At 53.7% G+C, this 21,455-nt stretch overlaps 1 protein-coding gene across 1 annotated transcript in view; it reads right to left on the reverse strand.

Annotated features, from left to right (window-relative positions):
* The window catches only part of LOC307110221 (FXYD domain-containing ion transport regulator 6-like), a 53,839-nt gene that overhangs the window by 16,182 nt on the left and 16,202 nt on the right, over positions 1-21,455 (reverse strand). Inside the window, exons 2-6 of the mRNA XM_079789203.1 lie at positions 5,850-5,912; positions 5,248-5,286; positions 5,056-5,130; positions 4,444-4,480; positions 3,778-3,827 (exon numbers count right to left, since the gene is read on the reverse strand). Of these exons, the coding sequence (XP_079645329.1) occupies positions 3,778-3,827; positions 4,444-4,480; positions 5,056-5,130; positions 5,248-5,286; positions 5,850-5,907 (259 nt within the window). The 5' untranslated portion in view covers positions 5,908-5,912. The remainder of the gene's footprint in view (positions 1-3,777; positions 3,828-4,443; positions 4,481-5,055; positions 5,131-5,247; positions 5,287-5,849; positions 5,913-21,455) is intronic.

Genomic DNA, 21,455 nt, shown 5'->3' on the forward strand with positions numbered 1-21,455 from the left:
GGAAGGGGAGTCAGGAGAAGCAGGAGAGGGGGGCGGCGGACATACACAGAGCAGCTGGCCCACACGGGCACCACTCAGCCGCCTCTTCGCCTCCCTCTGACCCAGGTGGAGTCCCTTCAGCCCTTCACACGTGAGTCCTTCCCCAGAAAGGAGCGCAGCCCGATCGCCAGGAAACAAATGGTATTTTATTCCGTGTGGAGAGGACAGATCACAGCAGACAGCAGTCGGTCACACGCTCGCCTCATTTCCACGTTGACATGATGCATGGGAGGGGCAGGGCTGGTTTGGCTTCCCACTCTTTATGACCTTTGACCTCTCTGTTTTCCAACAGCCAGGCCACTGCACCCCACTCTGGCCAGTGACAGGCGGAGGGAGGGTGCAGGCCATCACTGCTCACCTGGCCAACAGGCATGGACAGACGGAGCCCTGGCTCTCCCCGCTTCCTCCCGGGAAGCCGGCCCCAATAGAATGGATGGCCTGCCCCAGACCCAACGCGAGGGTGGGGGTCCGAGTCCAGAGGAGCTGGGCTATAAGTCAGAGTCTGGGAAGCGGGGAGGTGGCGGGGGCAGGGGTCCAGAGCCCGAGGGGTTATTGCTGAGAAGATATGCCAGGGCACATTCCCAGGGCGGAGCCGGGGCCTGCCTGCCTGGCCACTGCAGGGGGCGGGGCAGCGGGGAGCGGGGGGAGTCCCGGGAGAAGATGGCCAGGGCAGGGGGTCACGGCCTGAAGCACAGCTGGGCTCCCAGCTCCTGGCTGCGAACCTCCAATTGCTAAGACACCCTCAGAACAGGTGAGGTCAGGGTGAGTGTGGAAACAAGGTTCTTGCAAAAGGAGAGGCGACGAAGAAAGATCACGGAGCTGACGCACACCTTCCCAAGTCCCCACGCGTGGAGACTCCCTCCCGGGCCCCAACCCCTCACCCACCTCTACGGCCAGGGAGGGGACTGGTCTCAGGAGCGGGGAGGGGCGGGGCGCACCGGAGCAGGAGGAGCTGAGGTGGCCCAGGAGGTGAGTCCAGGTTCAGGAAACAGCGACAGACACAGACAAGCAGCCACGAAGACCACAGACATCACACGCACACACACGCACACACACAGACACATCACGGGAGTGCACATGCCACGGCTGCGTGGGAAGGTGGGTTCAGGCGCGGCACTAAGTGGAGGACTGTTCAGGGGGTGGGGGTGCGGGGAGACGCGGGTCCTGGACTTCTGGGGAAGGAGCTGCTGCTGGCGTGGCTGGTTTTCTTAAGCGTCGGCGTTCGCATCTGAAGGTCCAAGCGGCTGCCTCCAGGCTCTGCAGAGGGAGAGACATTACGTTAATGCGAAACCCCGGCTCCCCGCGGGCGGCTCCGGCTGAGCACCGTGCCGTGCGCCGAGAGGTGGCCAGTGGATTCCCGGTTGAGGGACAGACCTGGGATGCGGGTTCGGTCCCTGGTCGGGGCACGTACAGTGTTTCTCTCTCACATAGATGTCTCTCTGTCTCTCTCTCCCTTCCCCTCCCTACGATTGTCCTCGAGTGAGGATTTTAAAAATAGAAATCTTGCCTGGCCAGCGTGGCTCAGTGGATGAGCGCTGACCTATGAACCAGGAGGTCAAGGTTTCATTACCGGTCAGGGCACATACCCGGGTACAGGCTCGATCCCCATTGTGGGGTGTGCAGGAGGCAGCCGGTCAATGATTCTCTCTCATCATTGATGTTTCTATCTCTCTCTCCTTCTCCTTTCCTCTCTGAAATCAATAAAACAAAATATATTTTTTAAAAATAAAATAAAAATAGAAATCTTTAACTGCTCACCTCCCTGCAGCAGCCCCTCTCCGCTGCCCCCTAAAACACCCAGGGTGAGACCCATCCTAAGTGCCAGGTTCCGGGTGAAGCAGGACACGCCTGAGACGGGGAGAGATGGAGGCCTGGGAGGGGGGCCTCCGGGGAGGGTCCCCTGGAGGCTGGAGCCTGGCTGACATGGAAACTGTCAGTGTCTCCATCCCAGGACACCCCCCATGTCGCTCACAGCCCTGACCTGGAGAAGGGGCTCTGAGGGAGTCCTCATGAAAAACGCAACACGGAGTCGGCGGCTGGCTCTAGAACTCCCTGCCGCCTCCCCACGCCACGCCCCGATGCTGACCGCCAGCTGCCGTGACGTGGACAGACGCCAAGTTACCTCCAAAAATGGGCCACAGCCTCCCCCCGCTCAGCTTGGGAACCAGCCCCCGAGCCCCCCTCGGAGTTGAGACCCCCCCTGACCCCCCGGGGCTGCTGGGAGGACGTTCAGCCCCAGGAAGGATGCCACGCTGAGAAGTGCACCTGCCCTACGACCCGAGACGCTGTGGGCCCGGCACTGCGCATCCAGAACCCGTCTAACACATGTTAGAGCAACGGCATGTGCTTGTTTTGTAAGGAGGAGGAAGAGGAAGGGGAAGAAGAAGAGGAGGAGGAGGAGGAGGAGGAGGAGGAAGAGGAGGAGGAGGAGGAGGAGGAGGAGGAGGAAGTGGGAGCAGGAGGGGAAGGAGGAGGGGGAGGAGGAGGGGAAAGAGGAGGAGGAGGAAGGGGGAGGAGGAGGAGGAGGAGGGAGAAGAAGAAAAGGCTAAGAGAGCTGATGGAGGGGATCGCAGCCCAGAGTTCCCTGGGGCCTGGCGTGAAGGCGCAGGAGCACGTGTGGAGACACTGGCACAAACCCAAGGCCTGGTTAGGCTCCCACGGTCTCTCAGCGCAGGGCCTCCCTGGCCTCCGCCTCGTCACCTGAGTGGGGGGAGCTGCGCTCGCCCGCTCCTGTGGCTCCAGCGGGGGTGCGGGTGGCAGGCGAAGACGGGAACGCCTCGAGCAGGTATTGCTGCCCTGGTCCCGACCACGGACCATGGGAAGGACACGCCGAGGACGGACCACACTGGTGTGCTGGGTGCAGGGGTGGCATAGACTATTCTCCGGACTTTTTAAAATAGATTTTTATTCACTTCAGAGAGGAAGGGAGAGGGAGAGAGAGAAACATCGCTGCCTCTTGCACGCCCCACTGGGGACCGAGCCCGCAACCTGGGCCCGTGCCCTGACGGGAATCGAACCGTGACCACGCCCCCGCCGGGTTATTCTCCTGACTTTGGTGCAGGGTGGGAAAGTGTCATAATAAACTGCTAGTTTTAAAAAACGGCCCGAGGAACTTTCTGAGAGTCTCTGAGCCGCTATCGTTATGCCACCTGATACTAGAAACATTTCACTAAGCAGTCCTCTCCCAAGCCAGGCCGCTGGCGCTCGGGCGGGGCCTGATGAACCTGACCCCGGGCTGTGTCCGTCCGCCTCACCGTCCCTTTCCGACACGAGCCTCCGGAGAGCACTGCTCACAGTAAAAACTGACCCATGGCAACAGCCAGCCAGCCCCGCGCCGTACAGGACGGGGTGACGGAGGGCCCGGCGGATGGCGCCTTACCTGCCGCGAGGGCTGCCTCAGTTCTCCGCTTTCTGGGGCTCTGCTGCTGGGAAGGAAACAGACAGACCATCGAACGGGGCCCCTCTCCCCAGAGGCCCTGCAGCCGCCGCACTGGTGCCGACTCTGGGGGAGCCCGACCCGCAGGGCAGAGGTGACTGGGTGGGGCTTCGGGTCAGACAGGTCGGGGGCACATTCCTTAACGCTGGACGGGGATGCCCGCCTCACGGGCCGTGGGCACATGCCGTGAGATGGGGTCTGTGAGACGCTGGGTCATGCCTGACACTGAGCAGACACCCGCAAACAGCCCATCGGAGGGGCCAGTCCGGCGGGGTGAGGAGCCGGGCAGCGGCCGGACGTACCGTTCGCAGTGATGAGGTTCTCCACCTGTGCCTCCTCGTCGCCCGGGGCCCTGCAGGGGGACAGTGCAGCCTCCGTCAGGGGCCAGGGCGCGCCCCTCCTGGGGTCAGCACTCCGCCCGCACGCACGGGGCTCGTGGGGAGGGAGAAGTCGGGCTGAAGGGGCAGAGCCAGGGGACGCACAGGCCCCCTTCAGTGTCGGCCCCCAAGAGCTAAGGACTGGGAAGGGGTGACCCAGGGCCCCCGGGGGCTTGGGGTGACCCTGCCACAGACTTGGGGCTTCTGAGGCCCCGTGCTCCCCTGGCCATGGAGGTGGCCAGGGCGGTGGTGACGGCAGCCAAGCTCCTACTCAGCTCAGAGAGCCCCCGTGCCCAGCTGGCCCGCGTCACAGAGCCTGAGGGGCGGAGGGGACCGCACGGAGGCCCGAGGCCTCGGCCCCTTCTCGCGGTCCGGCACCCTCCTGCCCCCTCCACCCCGGGCTCATCGATGGAGAAGGAGCTAACCGTCGAGTCCGCCTGGCAGCCCTCAACACTTCTGCCCCACCCTCCAGGCGCACGGCCTGATTCCCAGGTTCTGAGGTAAGAATCTGAACACACTCATGTGGGAGGCACACCGGGAGGCCCCTCCCCGCCCCCTGCCACCGGATGTCCACAGCCAGGGCGTCCTTACCTGGGCTTCTGGCTGAAACTGCACTTGCATCTGCGACCTGAAAGGCAAAGAAACCACCCGAGGTCATCCTCCCGGCTTGAGTCAAGGTCATGCTCCTGCTGGGCCACAGCTGCCCTGGGGAGGGTGCAGGCTGGGGGGCCGGGCACGGCCTCGGTTGGAGGAGGGCTCTCCTGAGGCCCAGGATCAGCAACAGCTCAGAGGGCTACACCCCACCCCAGGGTCTGCTGGTGGTGCGAGTGCAGAGGGCTCCCTGCAGACCGGGCTTACCCGGGGCAAACAAACCCGGGGCACATCCCTCAGGGTGCCCTCTGGACAGGACAGGCTGTGTCCTATGGCCTGAGACGCCCCCACTCACACCCTGCTGGGCACAGCACCAGGGGCCACCTGCTCCTTTTCTCATCTGTGCTTATTTTCATTGAGCATTTATTTGTTCGTGCTTTCCTGTTTTACTGAGCACCCATTATGTGCCAGCACGTAGTAGGTCCTAGAGATACAGGGAGAACAAACAGGCTCCTGCCTCTGCAGGGAGGGGCCAGCCCGGCTCCCACGCTGCTCTCTCTCCCCACCGCTGAGCAGAGACCCTGCTCTTCCTGGGTGAACAGAGAAACTTACTCAGGATGAGGAGGATGCCGACGGAGAAGAAGACCACGGCAAACACCAATCCCCCGATCCGCAGGGTCTGGTAATCTGCCGGAGGAACAGGGAGAAATGGGAGAAGAGCAAGTGCCAGGGAGCGCTGCCCATCCCTCACCAGACGGGCTGTGCCTCCCCCCCCCGCCACTCCGGGATGCCCTCACCACTCACCATAATGAAAAGGGTCCTTTTCCTTCTCCTGCTCATCGGCTGCAAAAGTAAACCAGCCTGGTCAAGAGGAGACAGCTACGCATCCTGTCTCCCAGGGACAGCCTGCTCCAGGCCTCCCTCCCGCAAAGGGCTCTGGGAAGCAGGGCCTGCTGGCAGAGGGGCCTGGGAGGCAGGCAGGCCGCCCGCTGGCAGGCACACGGGAGCCCCGGTGAGAAGTGCTCACAGCACAGCAGTCACAGTCCCTTTTTATTCTCACGTCATCCCTCCTCCTTACAGATGAGGAAACTGAGGCCAGGATAAATGGGACGGGCACAAGGCCAGAGGCTGAAGACTCCTGACGTGCCGCCCAAACATCTCCAGGGGCTGCTGGATCTGAGGCTTAAGGCAGAGCCTGCAGGAGCCTGGGAGGGGGCAGGCAGAGGAGGGCCGGGGACCGGGGATCGGGGATCGCTGCGCCTCCCGGGACTTTCTCTGCTGACTAGGGGGCAGGGCTGACCGGACATGGAGACTCCGAGAGCCCCACCCTAGAGCCCAGGAGCCAGGACCTCCCGCCAGAACAGGCCACAGCCGCCGGGTGCCAGAGCTGGTCCGTGCGTACTCACCACTGGCCAGGATGGTGGGGGCCAGCAGGCCGCACAGCAAGATGAGCAGCACCTCCATGGCGTCTGGGAAGAGGGAGGAGAAGCAATGCCCTGGGCAGAGGACCCCTGCTCCGACCCCCAGCCCGACCCTCAGCCCGACCGGGGCCCAGCGAACCCCACTGTTCCAAGCGCTCCCCACATGGCGGGAGTGCAGACCGGACAGAGGCCACGGACACTGGGCTCCCCCGCGGTGCTCCCCCGCACTGACCGGCACCACCTGCACCCCCTCTGAGAGGAAGGACCGGAGCTCAGTGGTGAGCGACTCTCAGGATGGCATGTGAGCAGGGGCTGAGGGCCCGCAGCCCAGTCGCTCCCCGCCGCCTGCCTCTCGGGCCCCCAAGCCATGCGGCCCTAGCGGTTTGCAGTTAAGCCCCCCAGATAAGCCCCCCGTGACCCCTCTGGCTCTTAGGCCTGGGACTCCCGCCTGCTCCCCACAGCCTGACCCACTGCTGCACGTCCTGCCTCCCGCGAGGTTAGGTGCTGCAGGGACACCGTGCCAGCTCCGGTCCAGCCGGCGGTGGGCAGCCCTGAAATACAGGCAGCGCCCTCAGGCCACCCTCACACGCTCACCCTCTGGGCCCACGGCTTCAGTGCACAGTCCTCCCGAAAGGCGGCTTGGTTAACGGAGGGGTGGGGACGGGCTCTCCGGGCAACGGTGCCCAGACGCCCCCTCTCCCCCCGGAGATGCAGAGACCGGGCTCTGGGCACCACCTCCGACGGCCCTGGGTGGACGCGGAGGACAGGCCGCCTGTCGGCTCCCGCGGCAGCTGTCAGTGTTACACACACCTCACTCCTGGGCGTGAGGGTGCGGTGAAAAGCCAGAGGAAAAGGGGGACACCAGAACCAGGGAAGCACAGTTGTCTGCTCTCCTCCCGGGGGTGCGGCTGGCAGAGGCCGGACCTCCTGGACGTCTGCCCGGTGGTCAGGACCAGGCTTGTGCCCAGGGATCTCGCCCTAGCACTTCCCCCTGGCCCACGCCAGCGGCCCGGTGCCCTTCCGCTCTCGGCCACCAGAGGTCAGACTCTGCACCCACCACACAGGCACACTCTCTAAGGAGATACTTCAAAAGGCACTTTTGCTTCTAATGGTACCTCATTTAGTAACTGAATTTCTTTTAAATTTTACATGCATTAAAAATATATAACACACACACTAAAGCACAGTAATGAGATAAACACCCACCGACGGGTAACTTCAGAACTGGAACTTCACAGATACTGCTGCAGGTACCTAGCTATTCCTCCTTCCTGCCCTGTCCGCCTGCCCGCCCCAGAGGGAAACAGGACCCTGAACATATGTACTTTTAATGAGTCCATTGCTCCTCTTCAGAAAAAGCTTTTCATTAAGAAATCACAAGCCATAAAGCTCACCATTTGAAAGGGAATAACTCAATGGCTTTTAGTGTATTCACAAAACTTACAAGCATATCATCAATTTCAGAACATCTTCATCACCCCCTAAAGAAACCCTGTTCCCACTGTCAGTCACTCCCACTCTCCCTTTCCCCCAACAACCACTCATCTACTCTGTCTCTATGGCCTTGCCTACTCTGGACATTGCCTATTTTAAAAAATCATAAATATGTGGCTTTTCACATCTGATTTCTTTCCCTTAGCGTGTTTTCAAGGTTCATCCATGTTGTAGCATGTGTCAGCATGTCATTCCTTTACCATGATGGATAAGTATCCATCCTGCTCTTCTTTTTAAAATATATGAGTAACATAGTTTAGTGGAGCTTTTTTGAGCTTTATAATTATGATATATATCTTAGTGTATGTTTTTTCAGTCTCCTAAATCTGGCTTTTTCTGTCCAATATTTTTATTATAATTTTTTTTTTTTCCAGAGAGGAAGGGAGAGGGAGAGATGGAAACATCAATGATGAGAGAGAGTCATTGATTGGCTGCCTCCTGCACACCCCACACCAGGGATCAAGCCCACAACCCGGGCATGAAACCTGACTGGGAATTAACCGTGACCTCCTAGTTCACAGATTGATGCTCAACCACTGAGCCACACCGGCCCGGCTTTCTGTTCAATGTTATGTTTCTAAGATTTGTCCATATTATTCCCTGTAAGCACAGTCCATTCATTTTCAATGTTGTGTAATATTCCGTCCATTATGCCAGTGAATTATCTTCTCCCGTCACCGCCCCCCAGTGTGTGCTCTTACAAATAATGCAGCTGTGAGCACTTCTGTGCATGTCGCCAGGGCGCACACAGGGAAGAGTTCGTTCCAAAGGCACTGGCTTTCAAATCTCTGACACCACTTTCATAAGCAATGCTTTCTACACGGGAGCCCAGTATAAATGCATAATCGTCAGTACCAGAAACAGTATCACCAAATGATACACAACCTTAAAATGAATGATGCCCTCTGACATTTCCTATTGTACCTTTTTAAACTAGAGGCCCGGTGCACAACATTCGGGTCCCCTCAGCCTGGCCTGCACCCTTTAGCAGTCCGGGAGCCCTTGGGGATGTCCCACGGACATCCTAAGCCGCAGTCGGACATCCTTAGCGCTGCTGCAGAAGCAGGAGAGGCTCCCACCACCGCCGCTGCACTCCCCCTGTGGGAGCGCACTGACCACCAGGGGCAGCTCCTGCATTAAGCATCTTCCCCCTGGTGGTCAGTGCGTGTCATAGCAACCAGTCAGTCCACCATTTGGTCAACTTGCATATTATCCTTTTATTATATAGGATGGCCGGGTTCACTAATGGGTTGCCCTCAGCAGTTTGAAAAATGACGTTCTAGAGACAGGCCCAGAGTGAAGTCATTGGGTGGCACTTTATGCAAATGGTCAACTTTCCAAAATAACTCCAAATTGTTTTCCTAAGTAATCGTCTCCACTGGAACACCCCACCAGCTGCACAGCTGTTATTACTCTACATAACTCTCAATGCTTGATATGGTCAGACCACTTAATTCCTACCAACCTAGAGGCATAAAATATGCTACTGATTTTATTTTAGACGCAGAACTGGGTTTCTTTCTGATCATTTGCCATTCCTGGGTCTTCTTCATGTCTTTTGCTCTGTTTTCAAATGAGTTGATATATTATTCATTTCTTATTTTGAGTTCTAAATCGTTGTCATTTAGTATCACCACTATCTCTTCCCAATTAGAGGCTTGTCTTTTCGCTTTCTAAAATTGTCTTTCACATGAACAGAATTTCGTCGTTCTAATGTAATTAAATGCAGAGATTTGTGTGTCTTGTTTAAGAAGTTCTTTGTCACCCTGAGTCAGGATTATCTTCTCAAAGTTGTAAAGCTTTGTCTTTTGCATTTACTTCTTTATTCCGCCCAGAACTGATGTCTGTGTGAGGTGGGGGCCTAATGCCACCATTTGTGGGCCCCTCCCCCCTTTCCTCAGGACCCACCATGCACCTGTGTCAAGCAGCTGTGGGTTCAGGGCTCCTCCTTGGCCTCCTGGTCAGGCACCCACACCGCGTGGCACGTGCCGGAGTCCACAGCCTCGCAGGCGCCTCCCACGCGGTAGAGAAGCCGCTTTCTTCTCTTCCTCTCCCACCTCTTCCTTCGGGACTCTCTTCCCTATTCTGACCTTTTACTCTCTCTACATGTTAGAATCAGCGGGCACATTCACCTAACACTGCTGGGATTTTCATTGGAATTGCCACGAATCTAGAGAACATCGTGGAGAAGCTGAGCTTTGACTGACCTGGAGTCCCCTATCTGACCTTGAGTCTCCTGTCAATAAATCTTTTCACTGGGTTAGGTCCTTTTCAATGTCCTTTAATAAACTTTTATTAATGTTTTCATATAGCTCTTAGACATCTTCTATTTGTTCCTGGGTCCCTTATAATTTTTATTCCTAATTTAAATGCGATGTCTTCTGTATGTTTTCCAATTTTTGCTGGTATAGGGAAAAGCAAAAGACTTGTATATATTGATCTTAAATCCAATAATCCTGTTAAACTCTCTTGTTATTTCTAATAATTTACCTTTAGATTGCTTTGGATATTCTCTGCACACGATACAGTATTGTTTCTTCTTTTCCAGTTCTTACACTGTTCATTTCTATGTCTTATCTTATTCTTCATGAAATGTAGAATAGACGTACTGATAATGCATGTGCGTGCACACACATACACACAAACAGAAACACGTATGGTCTTATTATTGATGTTATTTTACTGTGTTTTTATTTTTCCCAGCTTCATTGAGATATGACATGCAACACTGTGTAAGTTTACTACGCACCACGTGATCTGATACACACATATACTCTAAAATGACTGCACAATAAGGTCAATGCCTCCATCACCGCACATAATTGCCTTATGTGCGTGTGGTGAGAATAAATAAGCTGTGATAGATATATATCAGCCATAAAAAGGAAATTATTGATTTTAAATAGTGTTTTTTTAATTTAAATATCCTTTTACAGAGTGGGAGAGGAAGAGAGATAGAAACATCAATGCTTTGATCGGCTGCCTCTTGCACGCCCCACACTGGGGATGGAGCCCACAACCTAGGCACATGCCACGGTCTATCCACTGAGCCAAATCAGCTAGGGCTTCTAATGTTTTAAAAGTCCCCCTCTACTCCTGGTTTTCCGAGATGTTTATTTCCTCCTTTAATCTATCAATGAAGTAAATCATATGTATGTCATACGAATTACTCAGTGTTAAATCATCCTTTCATTTCTGGGGTACAACCAATGTTCCATCTTTTTAATCAACTGATGGATTTGGTTTGCTAATATTTTGTTTAGGATTTCTGCATCCAAGTGCATGAGTAAGACTGGGCTGCAAGTCTTATTTTATTGGATTCACTTAGCCTGGTGTGGGTACACGGTAGCCGTGGCTTCACAGGACAAGTGCTTCCTTCCTTGCTGTTCCCGGGAAGAACCTGCAGAGGTCATCTGCAAGGACCTAGCCAAGTGAAAAGATTTATTGGGATAATCTGTCCTTTGAGTGTTTACTAGAACTAACCTGTAAAATCATCGAGGCTTAGTATTTTCTTTATGGATTTTAAATTGCCTATTCAATTAATTAATGGCTACAACACTTCAGGTTTCTATTTCTTCTTAAATATATCCTATATAACAAAACCATAATATGCAAATTGACCAAACGGCGGAATGACTGGTCACTATGATGTGCACTGCCTCCCAAGAGGGAGGCGACCGGCGGTGGCGATCAGGGGTTGGCGCCAGCCAGTGAGCACCCCGCCTGTCGCCTCCTGCCTCCCGCAAACTGGCAGTCGGACATCCCCCAAGGGTGCAGGCTGGGCTGAGGGACCCCGCCCCCCACCCCTGTGCACAGATTTCATGCTCTGGGCCTCTAGTTGAGTTATAATTTTAATAGGAATTTTCCCTTTTCTGCTTTCAAATTTATTGCCATAAACTTGTTTCTACTGTTTTCTTAGCATTTTAATTTCTGTAGGATCTGTAGTTATGCCCTTTTTTACATTCCTAATAGTTTGTGTGTGATAACTTTTTTCCTGATCAATCTCATCAGAGGTTAACTATTTTATTAAGCTTTTCAAAGAACCAACTTGGTCTTGTTACTCCTCCACAAGGTGTTTTAAATTTTTCTTAATGCTCCCCTTATACATTCTTGAATTTATTCCCTTGTTCTTTCTTTATATTTGCCTTATGTTGGATATATTAGTATTTAGCCTTTCTTATTTTCTAATATAAACACTTAAGAGTCTTAAGACTATAACCTTTAAGTGTCATTTTCAGTCCAACATAGAAGTTTTGAAATGTGTTTTCTGATCATGGTTTCGTTCTTAATACTTTAACCTGCACTGAGATCTCGTATTGGACGCCTGCATTAGGAAGTGTTTTTGCAATGTCCACATGCGGAGTGATTTCTAATTTACTTTTTTTATTGACTTCTAGCTTAAGTGCATGTGGTCAGGACATGGTCTACAGGGTACAGGCACTTCAAAGTTTATGGAAAGTTTATGATTTAGTTATTTTAAAAATTTGTTCCATGTATTAGAAGGTTGTGAATTCCCTCACTGTTGGAAAGAAGGTTCTATATGCCATTAAATTATAATTATTAACCATGCTAAATTTCTATGTATTTTCTCTCTTTTTGACCTACCAAAAATTGAGATAGGTGCTTTAAATTTTATACTATGGGAAGGACTTATACATTTACCCCTCTTTTCCTTACAATATTCTAACAAAGTTTAAAATTGTTATATGGAGTGGGCAAAATTAGGTTTACAGCTGTTCGTATGGGACAGACAGATGATGATCATTACAACAGCTTCATTAGCTCTGAGGAACGCCTCAGGCACCTGGGGACCGCCTCCCACCCATTCCTGCCCTGGAGCTGGCCTCTCGGGATTGCATGGTGATCCTCCCTATCTTAAATTCCATTTCGCTTTCTACCTTTCTGTGCCTTATGCATTGTGTATATCTTGTAAACAGCGAAGAGCTAGATTTTAAAACATTTGAACCTAATAATCTCTAGTCACTGTCAAGTTTACTTCATTTAACTTTATTGTGATGGTATATTTGGTCTAATTTCTACCATCTGTTTTTCCATTACTTTTCTTGTGTATATTTCTTAAGTTTTTTTTAATTAATTTTTTTCTCATTCACTTTCTCCCTCTACTGACTAAGAAATTGCACAACCTCTTTCTGGTCTTTTGGTGTTGCCTTTGGAATGACCACGTATGTTTGCTCTGGATAAAATGTGTCCTCCAAAACTCCCATGTTCAAACCTGATCCCCACTGTGATGGGTTAGAGGTGGGCCTTTGGGAGGTGAGCAGGTCATGCGGGTGGAGCCCTCGTGAATGGAATTAGTGCCCTTATAAAGGAGACTCCAGAGAGCTCCCCCGCCCCTTCCTCCAGGCCAGGGCTCCACAGGATACGCTGTCTACGAACCAGGAAACACAACTCCATTGAGCCCCGAATGTGCCGGGACCCTGACCCTGGACTCCTAGCCCCTATGACTGTAAGAAATAAATGTCTGTTGTTTATAAGCCACCAGTATGTGGTGTTCTGCAGCCTGAACTAAGTCAGTATTCTATTTACCAATGACTAAAGACATCTCGTTATAAGGTGTAATAAATATTCGGTATAACCCCTTCCTGATATATAGGCTATTATTGTTTGAGTGCAGTAGCCAGCCTACAATTCTTCCTGGTATTTATTTATTTTTAAAATATATTCTTATTGATTTCAGAGGGGAAGGGAGAGGGAGAGAGATAGAAACATCATGATGAGAGAGAATCATTGATTGGCTGCCTCCTGTAAGCCCCACATTGGGGATCGAGCCCACAACCCAGGCATGTGCCCTGACAAGGAATCGAACCATGACCTCCTGGTTCATAGGTTGACACTCAACCACTGAGCCATGCCGGCTGGGCCCTCCTGGCATTTTCATGCCTGTGTAGTCCTCCACAAGGGTCAGTCTGTATGACCAATAAAATATGGCAGAACTGATATGTCACTTTCATTATTAGACCATAAAAGGTACCACAGCGCTCTCGCACTCTCTCTCTCTCTCTCCCCCCTCCTACACCCCCCCCCCCCTGGTTGCTTGCTCTGGGGAAAGTTACCAGCCGTGCCTTAAGGATGCTCGGGCACCCTGGGGAGAGCCCACGGTGAGAGGGCCTGCCAGGAGCACTCAGTGAGCCTGGAGCAGATGCTCCAGCTTTCACAGACGTGCCCCCTGGCGGACAGCAGCGTCGCCTGCTCCCTGACTCCGGACCCTCAGGACTGTAGGAGGTAATAAAGGTCTGTGTTTCAAGCCATTGAGTTTGGGGGTGATTTGTTATGCAGCAATAGGTAACTAACACGACATATCGATGAACTGATGTGTTCACAGCCCTTTTTGAATCTCAGTCAGCTTCAAGCCAGGTTCTTTATTCCTGAAGAACATCTTCTGGGACTTTATCTAATGAAGACCTATTAGTTGTAAACTCAGTTTTTGTTTATCTGAAAATGTTTTCATTTCAACCCTTATGATGGGAAGCCTGTAAAGGGACCCCAAGAATTCCAACTTCTCGTGTTCAAGCCTGTGGCTGTGATCCCCGCCCCCTGATGGGAGCAGGAGCTGGGACTTGCTTCTAATAGACTACGGCGAGGTGATGGCTGTCACTCACGTGATGGTTGTTACGTCAGACTCGATCTTGGCAGACAGACGCTAGAGCATTCTCTCCCTTGCTGGCTTGGAAAAGTAAGGGCATGATGTGAGAGGGTCTATGGAGAGGAGCACGTGGCAAGGGATTGTGGGAAGCCTCTAGCAGCTCAGAGCAGCCCCTGGCCACCGCCAGCAGGAAAATGGGGAGCTCCATCCTCCTGCCGCAAGGAGATGAACGCTGCCCACAAGCCCAGGGAGTCTGGAGGTGAGTCTTTCCCCGGAGGCTCCTGATTGGGTCACAACCACAGCCAACGTGCAGGCTGAGCTCGGTGAGACCCTGGAGCAAAGACCAGGTGAGCTGTGCGGGACGCGCCTACAGAAACCAGGAGACAACAAAGGTGCGTGAGCTCAGCTGCCCGGCTTGTGGCCATTTGTCTGCACCAACAGACAAGGAACACAACATCGGAAAGGTCGCTCGGTCAGGTCACAATTCTTGGCTGACGATTATTTTGACTCCGAAGTTGAAGAAGTCCTATCCATTGTTGCTCCTTCTTTTCCTTCCCTCACAGATGTTCTCTCTTTTCTCTCTGCCGTCTTTTCATTTTTCTCTTTTGGTGTTCGAGGTCTCACTGGACCAGAGCCTAAATGTGGGTCATTTCCATGTATCCTGTTGTTTCCCTTTCCTGTGGAATCATCCATTTCAACAATTATGAAAAATTCTCAGCCATTCTCTCTCAAATATTGCCTCTCCTCCACTCCGCATTTTCCTCTCGAGATTGTGACCACGTCAGATATGCTCATACCATTTTCCTCCCGCGTCACAGCTCTCTCCTGTTTTCGACTTCTTTGTTTCTGTGCTGCATTCTGGGTAATAGTTTCAGATTTATTTTCCACTCACTAGTTCTCTGTTTAATCCATTCTTTTAATTTTCCATTTCAATAATTATATTATTCATTTCTAAATGTTCTATTTAGTTATTTTGCAAATTGTCTGGTTATTTTTGGTAGTCTTTGTTGCCAGCACATTTTTCTTACCCATTTTTTATTTCTTTCAACGTTTCCCACATAGTTATTTTATGTTCTGTATCAGATTCCAAAATCTTAATTTCTTGGGGGGGAGGGGGGTCCTTAAGGTATTTGTTGTTTCTGTGCCTCTCAATCATACCTGACTTGATTTTTCCCATGTTGGGTAATCTTTGATTATGAACTCATATTTGCTAGATTTTACTCTGTGGGACATTAAAGCCCTACCATGGGGGGCTTCCCCCAGACAGGGTCTGCTCTGCTTTGCCATGCAGGCCGAAGGCGGCGCCTGCCAACCTGAGATCACTGCAGCCCGCTCAGGGGTCCCGGCTTAAGGCGGGCGTCTCCGGTTTGGCTCCTTAACTTGCTGGGACCGAGGTGTATTAGTCTTCGGAAGCAATGATGTCACCTAGCATTCATCTATGAGCAACCCTAACTCTGGCTTCACACAGTGCTAGTTTATCTCGGGTTTTTCGGTTTTCTGGTTTTTAGGAAGCTCTGGTTTGGGGAGAGGCTGAGGACCGGTGGCTGGATGATCTCCCTCCTTCTTATGAGCCAAGCTCTGTAACAACAACCTGAGTTTATCTGCGATCAGTTCTTTTATCGTGGGATGTTTCATCCTAAATACATTTTGCAAAGTATGAAAATAAGTTTTAAGCAGCTCCTATCTGTAAAACCTTTATGTTTTGAGGAGTGGGGGCTGGGTTTACTGCTATTTCTCAGACCAAGTCTCAATCTACAAATTACATCTCCAAGTTACATCTGCTCCTCGCTCAGCCGTGAGGAGACTGGACTCGGCACCTGGAAGGAGGATGGGCCTGGACGTCTCCACGTCCTCCAGGCTCGGGGTGAGTGCTGAGGGGCGGAGGGAGGAACAAGTGAGCCGGCCTCCCACCGTGCCTCCTTTGAGCAATGGGCTTTGAGAGGACCGACTCCATCCTGTCCCGCCCTCCCTCGGAACCGTAGGCACTCCATCTTGTTCCCGTAACCTCCAGTTTGTAAGAACTGCCGTTTAAATTTTCCTGTAACCACAGATGGTCCTTTGTTGTTAATTCCAGGAAGTAACTAAACCAGATAGCCTCCCTGATAGAAGTAACTCTGCTATTTCTAGCTTCTGTAAGCATGCTTGCTCGAATAATGGGAAAAATAAGACATTTGGGGCGGGGGGGGGGCAATCTGACTCTGTTCCAGTAACCTAATGCACATGCTTATCAGCCTATAGTCTAGTCACTGCCCCTCTTCATTATCTGGTCCTGCAGGACCCGTTTCCCTAAGTACCACTCCCATTTTAGAGGCCATAACCATGAACAATACACAGCCCCCAGACGGAGTCACAGCGCTGGCGCCAGGCCAGGCCTTGCGGTGTGGTCTCACTGCCCCCACCCCAGCACATGGGTGGTTTTTTTTTTGGTTTTTTTGCCTTTATAAGCTTACCCTGAAGCCCATTTCGGGGCCACGAGGTTTTGAGAGGCTTGAGCCCACTCTCGGCCGCATAAAGACTCTTAATTTGGCTTCTGACTAAGGCGTCCTCTGCTCAGCTCGCTGAATTCCAACACAACACTTCACAGCTCCAGCCAGGAGAGGGGGCGTGAGGCAAGTGGGACCCCCTGGGAGTAGGCAAGACACACGAAGAAGGTTCCAGGCCTTCCCTGCCGTGCCTCCCCGCCCCCTCCCCCCCCCCCCCAATCACCTCCATAGACGCTCGGGTTCGAGTGAACCCCCACCGCACAGGCTGCGCTCCAAGAAGGCGCACACTGCTCGGGTCTGCAAGGGGTCAACGGCCGACTGAAGCCTGAGCCTCCTTCCCAGGAGGGGCAGGGGAGCCAAGGGCTCAGACATGTGAGGAGCGTCCCGTCGGGGAGACAGCGCGGGGAGAGCCATGGGGCCAGGAACTCAGTAAGGAGAGCAGGGAGCTCCCCACGGAACCTGGGCGGGTCCACGCAGGGTGGCCTTTCAGCCGGCCTCGAACCTCGGCAGAGGATGGCTCGTGATGAAAGGGGTGAGGAGAGAAAAGGAAGGGCTTTCCGGCACAGAAAACAGCACCGCGCAGGCAGCGGCGCGGGCAGGGAAATGGGGAGCAGGGGTCACAAGTTCGGTTCAAGTTCGGTTCAAGTTGCACCTCAAGGCACCTCCCTCCACAGGTGCGCCCGCAGGGATGTCCGCTTCGGGTGACGCCCAGCAGGAGAGAGGGCTGCGTAACCCAGGAGGCGCCGTGACAGCAAGCGGCCAGGTCTCCGCCATTTCTAGAGCAGGAGGCCTCCCCAGACAGCGACCGACCCGCTGAGCACACCCGGGGCCCCGGGGCGAGGGTGGGAGAACGCGGATAAAACAGTTGGAGTGGAATGATGGAGGATCGAGAAGGCCACTCAGGAACAAAGCCCGGCCTTTGTGTTCTAAGAGAACGCTCCCGATCAGGTTACAGTCTGCTGAAAGGAACACTGTTACAGATTTGGGGAGCAAGTCCCTGCTCCTTCCAGCCTCCCCCAGGCCGGGCCGCCCCCGCCACACAGCAGCAAAGGCCTCCTCGGGTGTCCCTTGGCCCCTACGCCCATTTTTTAAGGTGCCATTGGTACCACTGACCTTGACCCTGCATCAGGTGGTCAAGTTCAGAGCCTCGGAGGGACACAAAATGCCTCTCGCTGCTGCACCAAGAAGGCTACCTGGGTCTCGGCTCCCTCCCACACCGCGCCTGCCGGCACAGGCCTTTCCTACCTCCAGAAGGAAGCCAGGAGGGAGGGACTTGGGGGAGAGGGGCAGGCAAGGGAGATTGAAGTAGAGCTGGGAGAGGGGTTCGGGACATTACATTCCCCTCTGTGTGCATATTGGGGATCCTGCCTCTGAGGCCCAGGATGCTGAGGGCCTGGCCCCTGGGGCGGGCTGTGCAGCCTCCTTCCTCCCTCCCTCCCTCCGCCGCGTCCCAGCTGACCTGTCACTGGGAGGACCGTCAGCATGCACTAGCATGCACTAGTCTAGTCACTGCCCCCTCTTAATTATCTGGTCCTGCAGGGGGACCAGATGGGAGTGTGGGGGGTGGGATTTCCCAGGAGGACACGGGGTGGGGGGGCCAGTTCCATCTGGGAAAGGGCCCAGCTCCACGTGCTGCCTGGAGCACCTCAGAGAAAGATTCCCTTCCCGCCTTTCTCCTCCCCACGTCCCTGCCGACTGACGGCCACCAGGGAAACTGCTTCCGTGCCAGCGTCCCCTGAGCCCGCCTCTGCGCAGTCCCCCTGCCGGTACAGAGAAAGCAGACAAGAGGGTCTCCGGCAAGTCTCCGCCCACCCGTCACGTAACTTCCCACAACTGCTGGGGAGAGGCCACTTGGAGAGAGAAGCCGCTAGCTGATGACACGGCAACACTAAGGTGACCAGATTTTAACATTGGTAAAGCAGGATACCATTGATGGGGTGGGGGGGGTGGGAGGGGTTCTTGATTAAAAATTTGGTCTATATTGTAATCACTTTTGTTTTTTTTAATAAAAGGAAATTCACTTCTTAGATCATCGTTGAATTTGCATCCTCTTTTCTTACTCATGTTAAAAATCTAAAAAAAATAATTTAAAATTATATTATAAATTATTATACACATATTGCTTAAAAACACAGTAAGTAGGTACATAATTACATGAACATATTTTATTGTTAGTTCATAAATTAAATTAATTTGATTGTTATAAAGTAACTGTTTTATAAAATTATTTTAATCCTATATTTCTTTCTAAATAATAACAATACTAACTTGTATTATTTTTCCTCTGAATTTGCCGTAACGTAAGTCGTAAGTGTCACTTTCAAGGCCGGCGCTAGACTTTTTGCCGCCACTATAAAATATAAATAATACGAGTACTGTCTGCTAAATTCAAGAAAATTTATGTATTTATGAAATAAGTAAATAAATTACTTACCTAAATTATCTGAATAGCTGATTTGTAATGACATCACTTGTTTAACTAGCTTACTAGCACGCAGTACGATGTGTATCGTCTGAGAGACAGTTACAAAATGTTTTCGTCGTTGCCAATCCCAAAAAATGCCATTGTTCATTAAGTCCAAACAATGGTGGTCGAATTCTAACAACTGATCAACAATGTGAACTTTGATAAGCAGTTATCGATAATCAGTTCTCAACAATTATTTGTTATTATTAAATGTTAACATTATAAAATTAACAAAAATAATATAAAACTCATATCCTGGCTAAATAGCCACATGGCCGCCGAAAACCGTATATTCCCTTCCCGTTCTCCCGCCGTTCCCTAGCTTGTCGTGCATTCTTTCAAAAAATCGGGACTTTTTTAAAACGCCGCGGGACTCGGGACAAATTGTTAAAAATCGGGACTGTCCCGCCAAAAGCGGGACATCTGGTCACCTTAGGCAACACACCACGTTATTTCTGCCTCGGCCACCGAGAGGCAGATCAGATACCCCTTCCATGGTGAGCACAGCTCAGGGACAGCCTCCCTTTAAAACAAAGGATCCAGATCACAGGGCACCGTCATTAACTCGCCCTCAGCCTCCGTCCCACGGCCCCCGAGCCTCCCTCCCGGCTCCTCGATCCCACCTCCTCCTCTCCTTCACCCTCAGCCCAGGGGACACACCCGAGGGCTCACCAAGGCCTGGATTCCAGCAGGATCCCACAGAACGATGAGGTCCCCACCCCAGACAGGACGTGCAGGGAAGGACCCTCTGACGGGGTCACAGAATGCCTGAGCCCATTGTCTGGGCTGACTGCTTACTCTAGGGCAGTGATGGCGAACCTATGACACGCGTGTCAGCACTGACACGCGTAGCCATTTCTGATGACACGCCGCCGCTGAGGCGGCCGCATGCCGAGGATGAAACATTTGCTGCTCCTGAGGATGAAACATTTGCGAAATAATGTTTTTTCCTCAAAGTGACACACTACCCGAGTTATGCTCAGTTTTTTGGCGAAGTTTGACACACCAAGCTCAAAAGGTTGCCCATCACTGCTCTAGGCTGGTGCTGTAGTCCGGGGACATGACAGCTTATGAGGGGCCTCCAATCCTTCCGCAAGAAGCCGGCGGAGAGAAAACTGCGTACAAACAGGACATGACCGAGGTGTGCGGGCTGCCCAGGTGAGTCAGAATCTGCGCACCCGCTAGCACGACTCAGGGAGACTGAGGCCCCAGCAGAGAAATGCCAGGTGACGCAGGGGTCAGGTGCAGAGCCAGGCCTTGAATCCCTGCGTCCAGCTCCCGCTGGCTGCCCTGATGTGTGGCGCCTGGGAGGTGCATGGGGACTGGGAGGTGCGTGGGGGCCTGGGGGGTGCGTGGGGCCTGGGAGGTGCGTGGGGACTGGGGGAGGTGCGTGGGGCCTGGGAGGTGCGTGGGGCCTGGGGGTGCGTGGGGCCTGGAGGTGCGTGGGGACTGGAGGTGCGTGGGGACTGGGAGGTGCGTGGGGACTGGGAGGTGCGTGGGGCCAGGGAGGTGCGTGGGGACTGGGAGGTGCGTGGGGCCTGGAGGTGCGTGGGGACTGGGGGGTGCGTGGGGCCTGGAGGTGCGTGGGTCCTGGGAGGTACGTGGGCCTGGGAGGTGGGCAGGCCAGAGCTGGAGGAGGGGAGTGGCCGTGAGGAGCTGCGGGGAAGGCTGAGTCGTACCTGAGCATCCGGGCAGCCCGACAAGGCACCTACAGACATGAAGGTGACCAGGGCAACGAGGGGGTAGAAGGGAAGGCCGACAGGTCGGTGGCTCCGTGAGGCCACCTTTGCTGGAAGATGGGGGGGGGGGGGGCAGCGATGGAATGACGTCTGAAAGGGCCCTCAGGGGGCGTGGCGCCCACCTCCTCACTCTCTAGGGGAACGAGGGGGTGATCAGAAAGTCCATTTCCCATTATCCCGGCTGCCAAGTGCCGAGCGGCACAGATCTGGGCGGTCTGAGGCCAGGCGGAGGCCAGGCCTCCCACACGACGCGGACGCACTGGTCTGCTTCATTCCCAAGACGCGGTAAGTCTTACTGATGGGGAGGAACCGAGGCGGGCAGTCTGGTCTCACTGTGCGAGCAGATCCCTCTGGAGACAGGAGCCGCCCCAGCCTGCCTGTGAGGCCCCGCGCTTCGGACGGTGAAGGCGGTGCTGCAGGTCCCGCACAGGACACGCGGACACGCGGACACGCGGACACGCGGGATGAGCGAGCTGGGAGGGGGCGGCGCAGACCAGCAGGTGATGCCCAGCCCTTGGATCTGTGAGGTGCTTCACTTCCAGGACAACTTGGGCAGCACAGAGCCTGCGAGCCGGGGCGGCGATGCTCTTGGTCTACACTGTCCACCACCCCGTGTCCTCCTGGCCCCCCCGCCCCGTATCCTCCTGGCCCCCTCCTCCGCCCCGTGTCCTCCTGGCCCCCCCCCCCGTGTCCTCCTGGCCCCCCCCTCCCCGTGTCCTCCTGGCCCCCCACCCCGTGTCCTCCTGGCCCCCCCTCCGCCCCGTGTCCTCCTGGCCCCCCCTCCCCGTGTCCTCCTGGCCCCCC

The sequence above is a fragment of the Cnephaeus nilssonii genome (genome assembly GCF_951640355.1).
Source record: "Cnephaeus nilssonii genome assembly, chromosome: 13".
NCBI lineage: Eukaryota > Metazoa > Chordata > Mammalia > Chiroptera > Vespertilionidae > Cnephaeus > Cnephaeus nilssonii.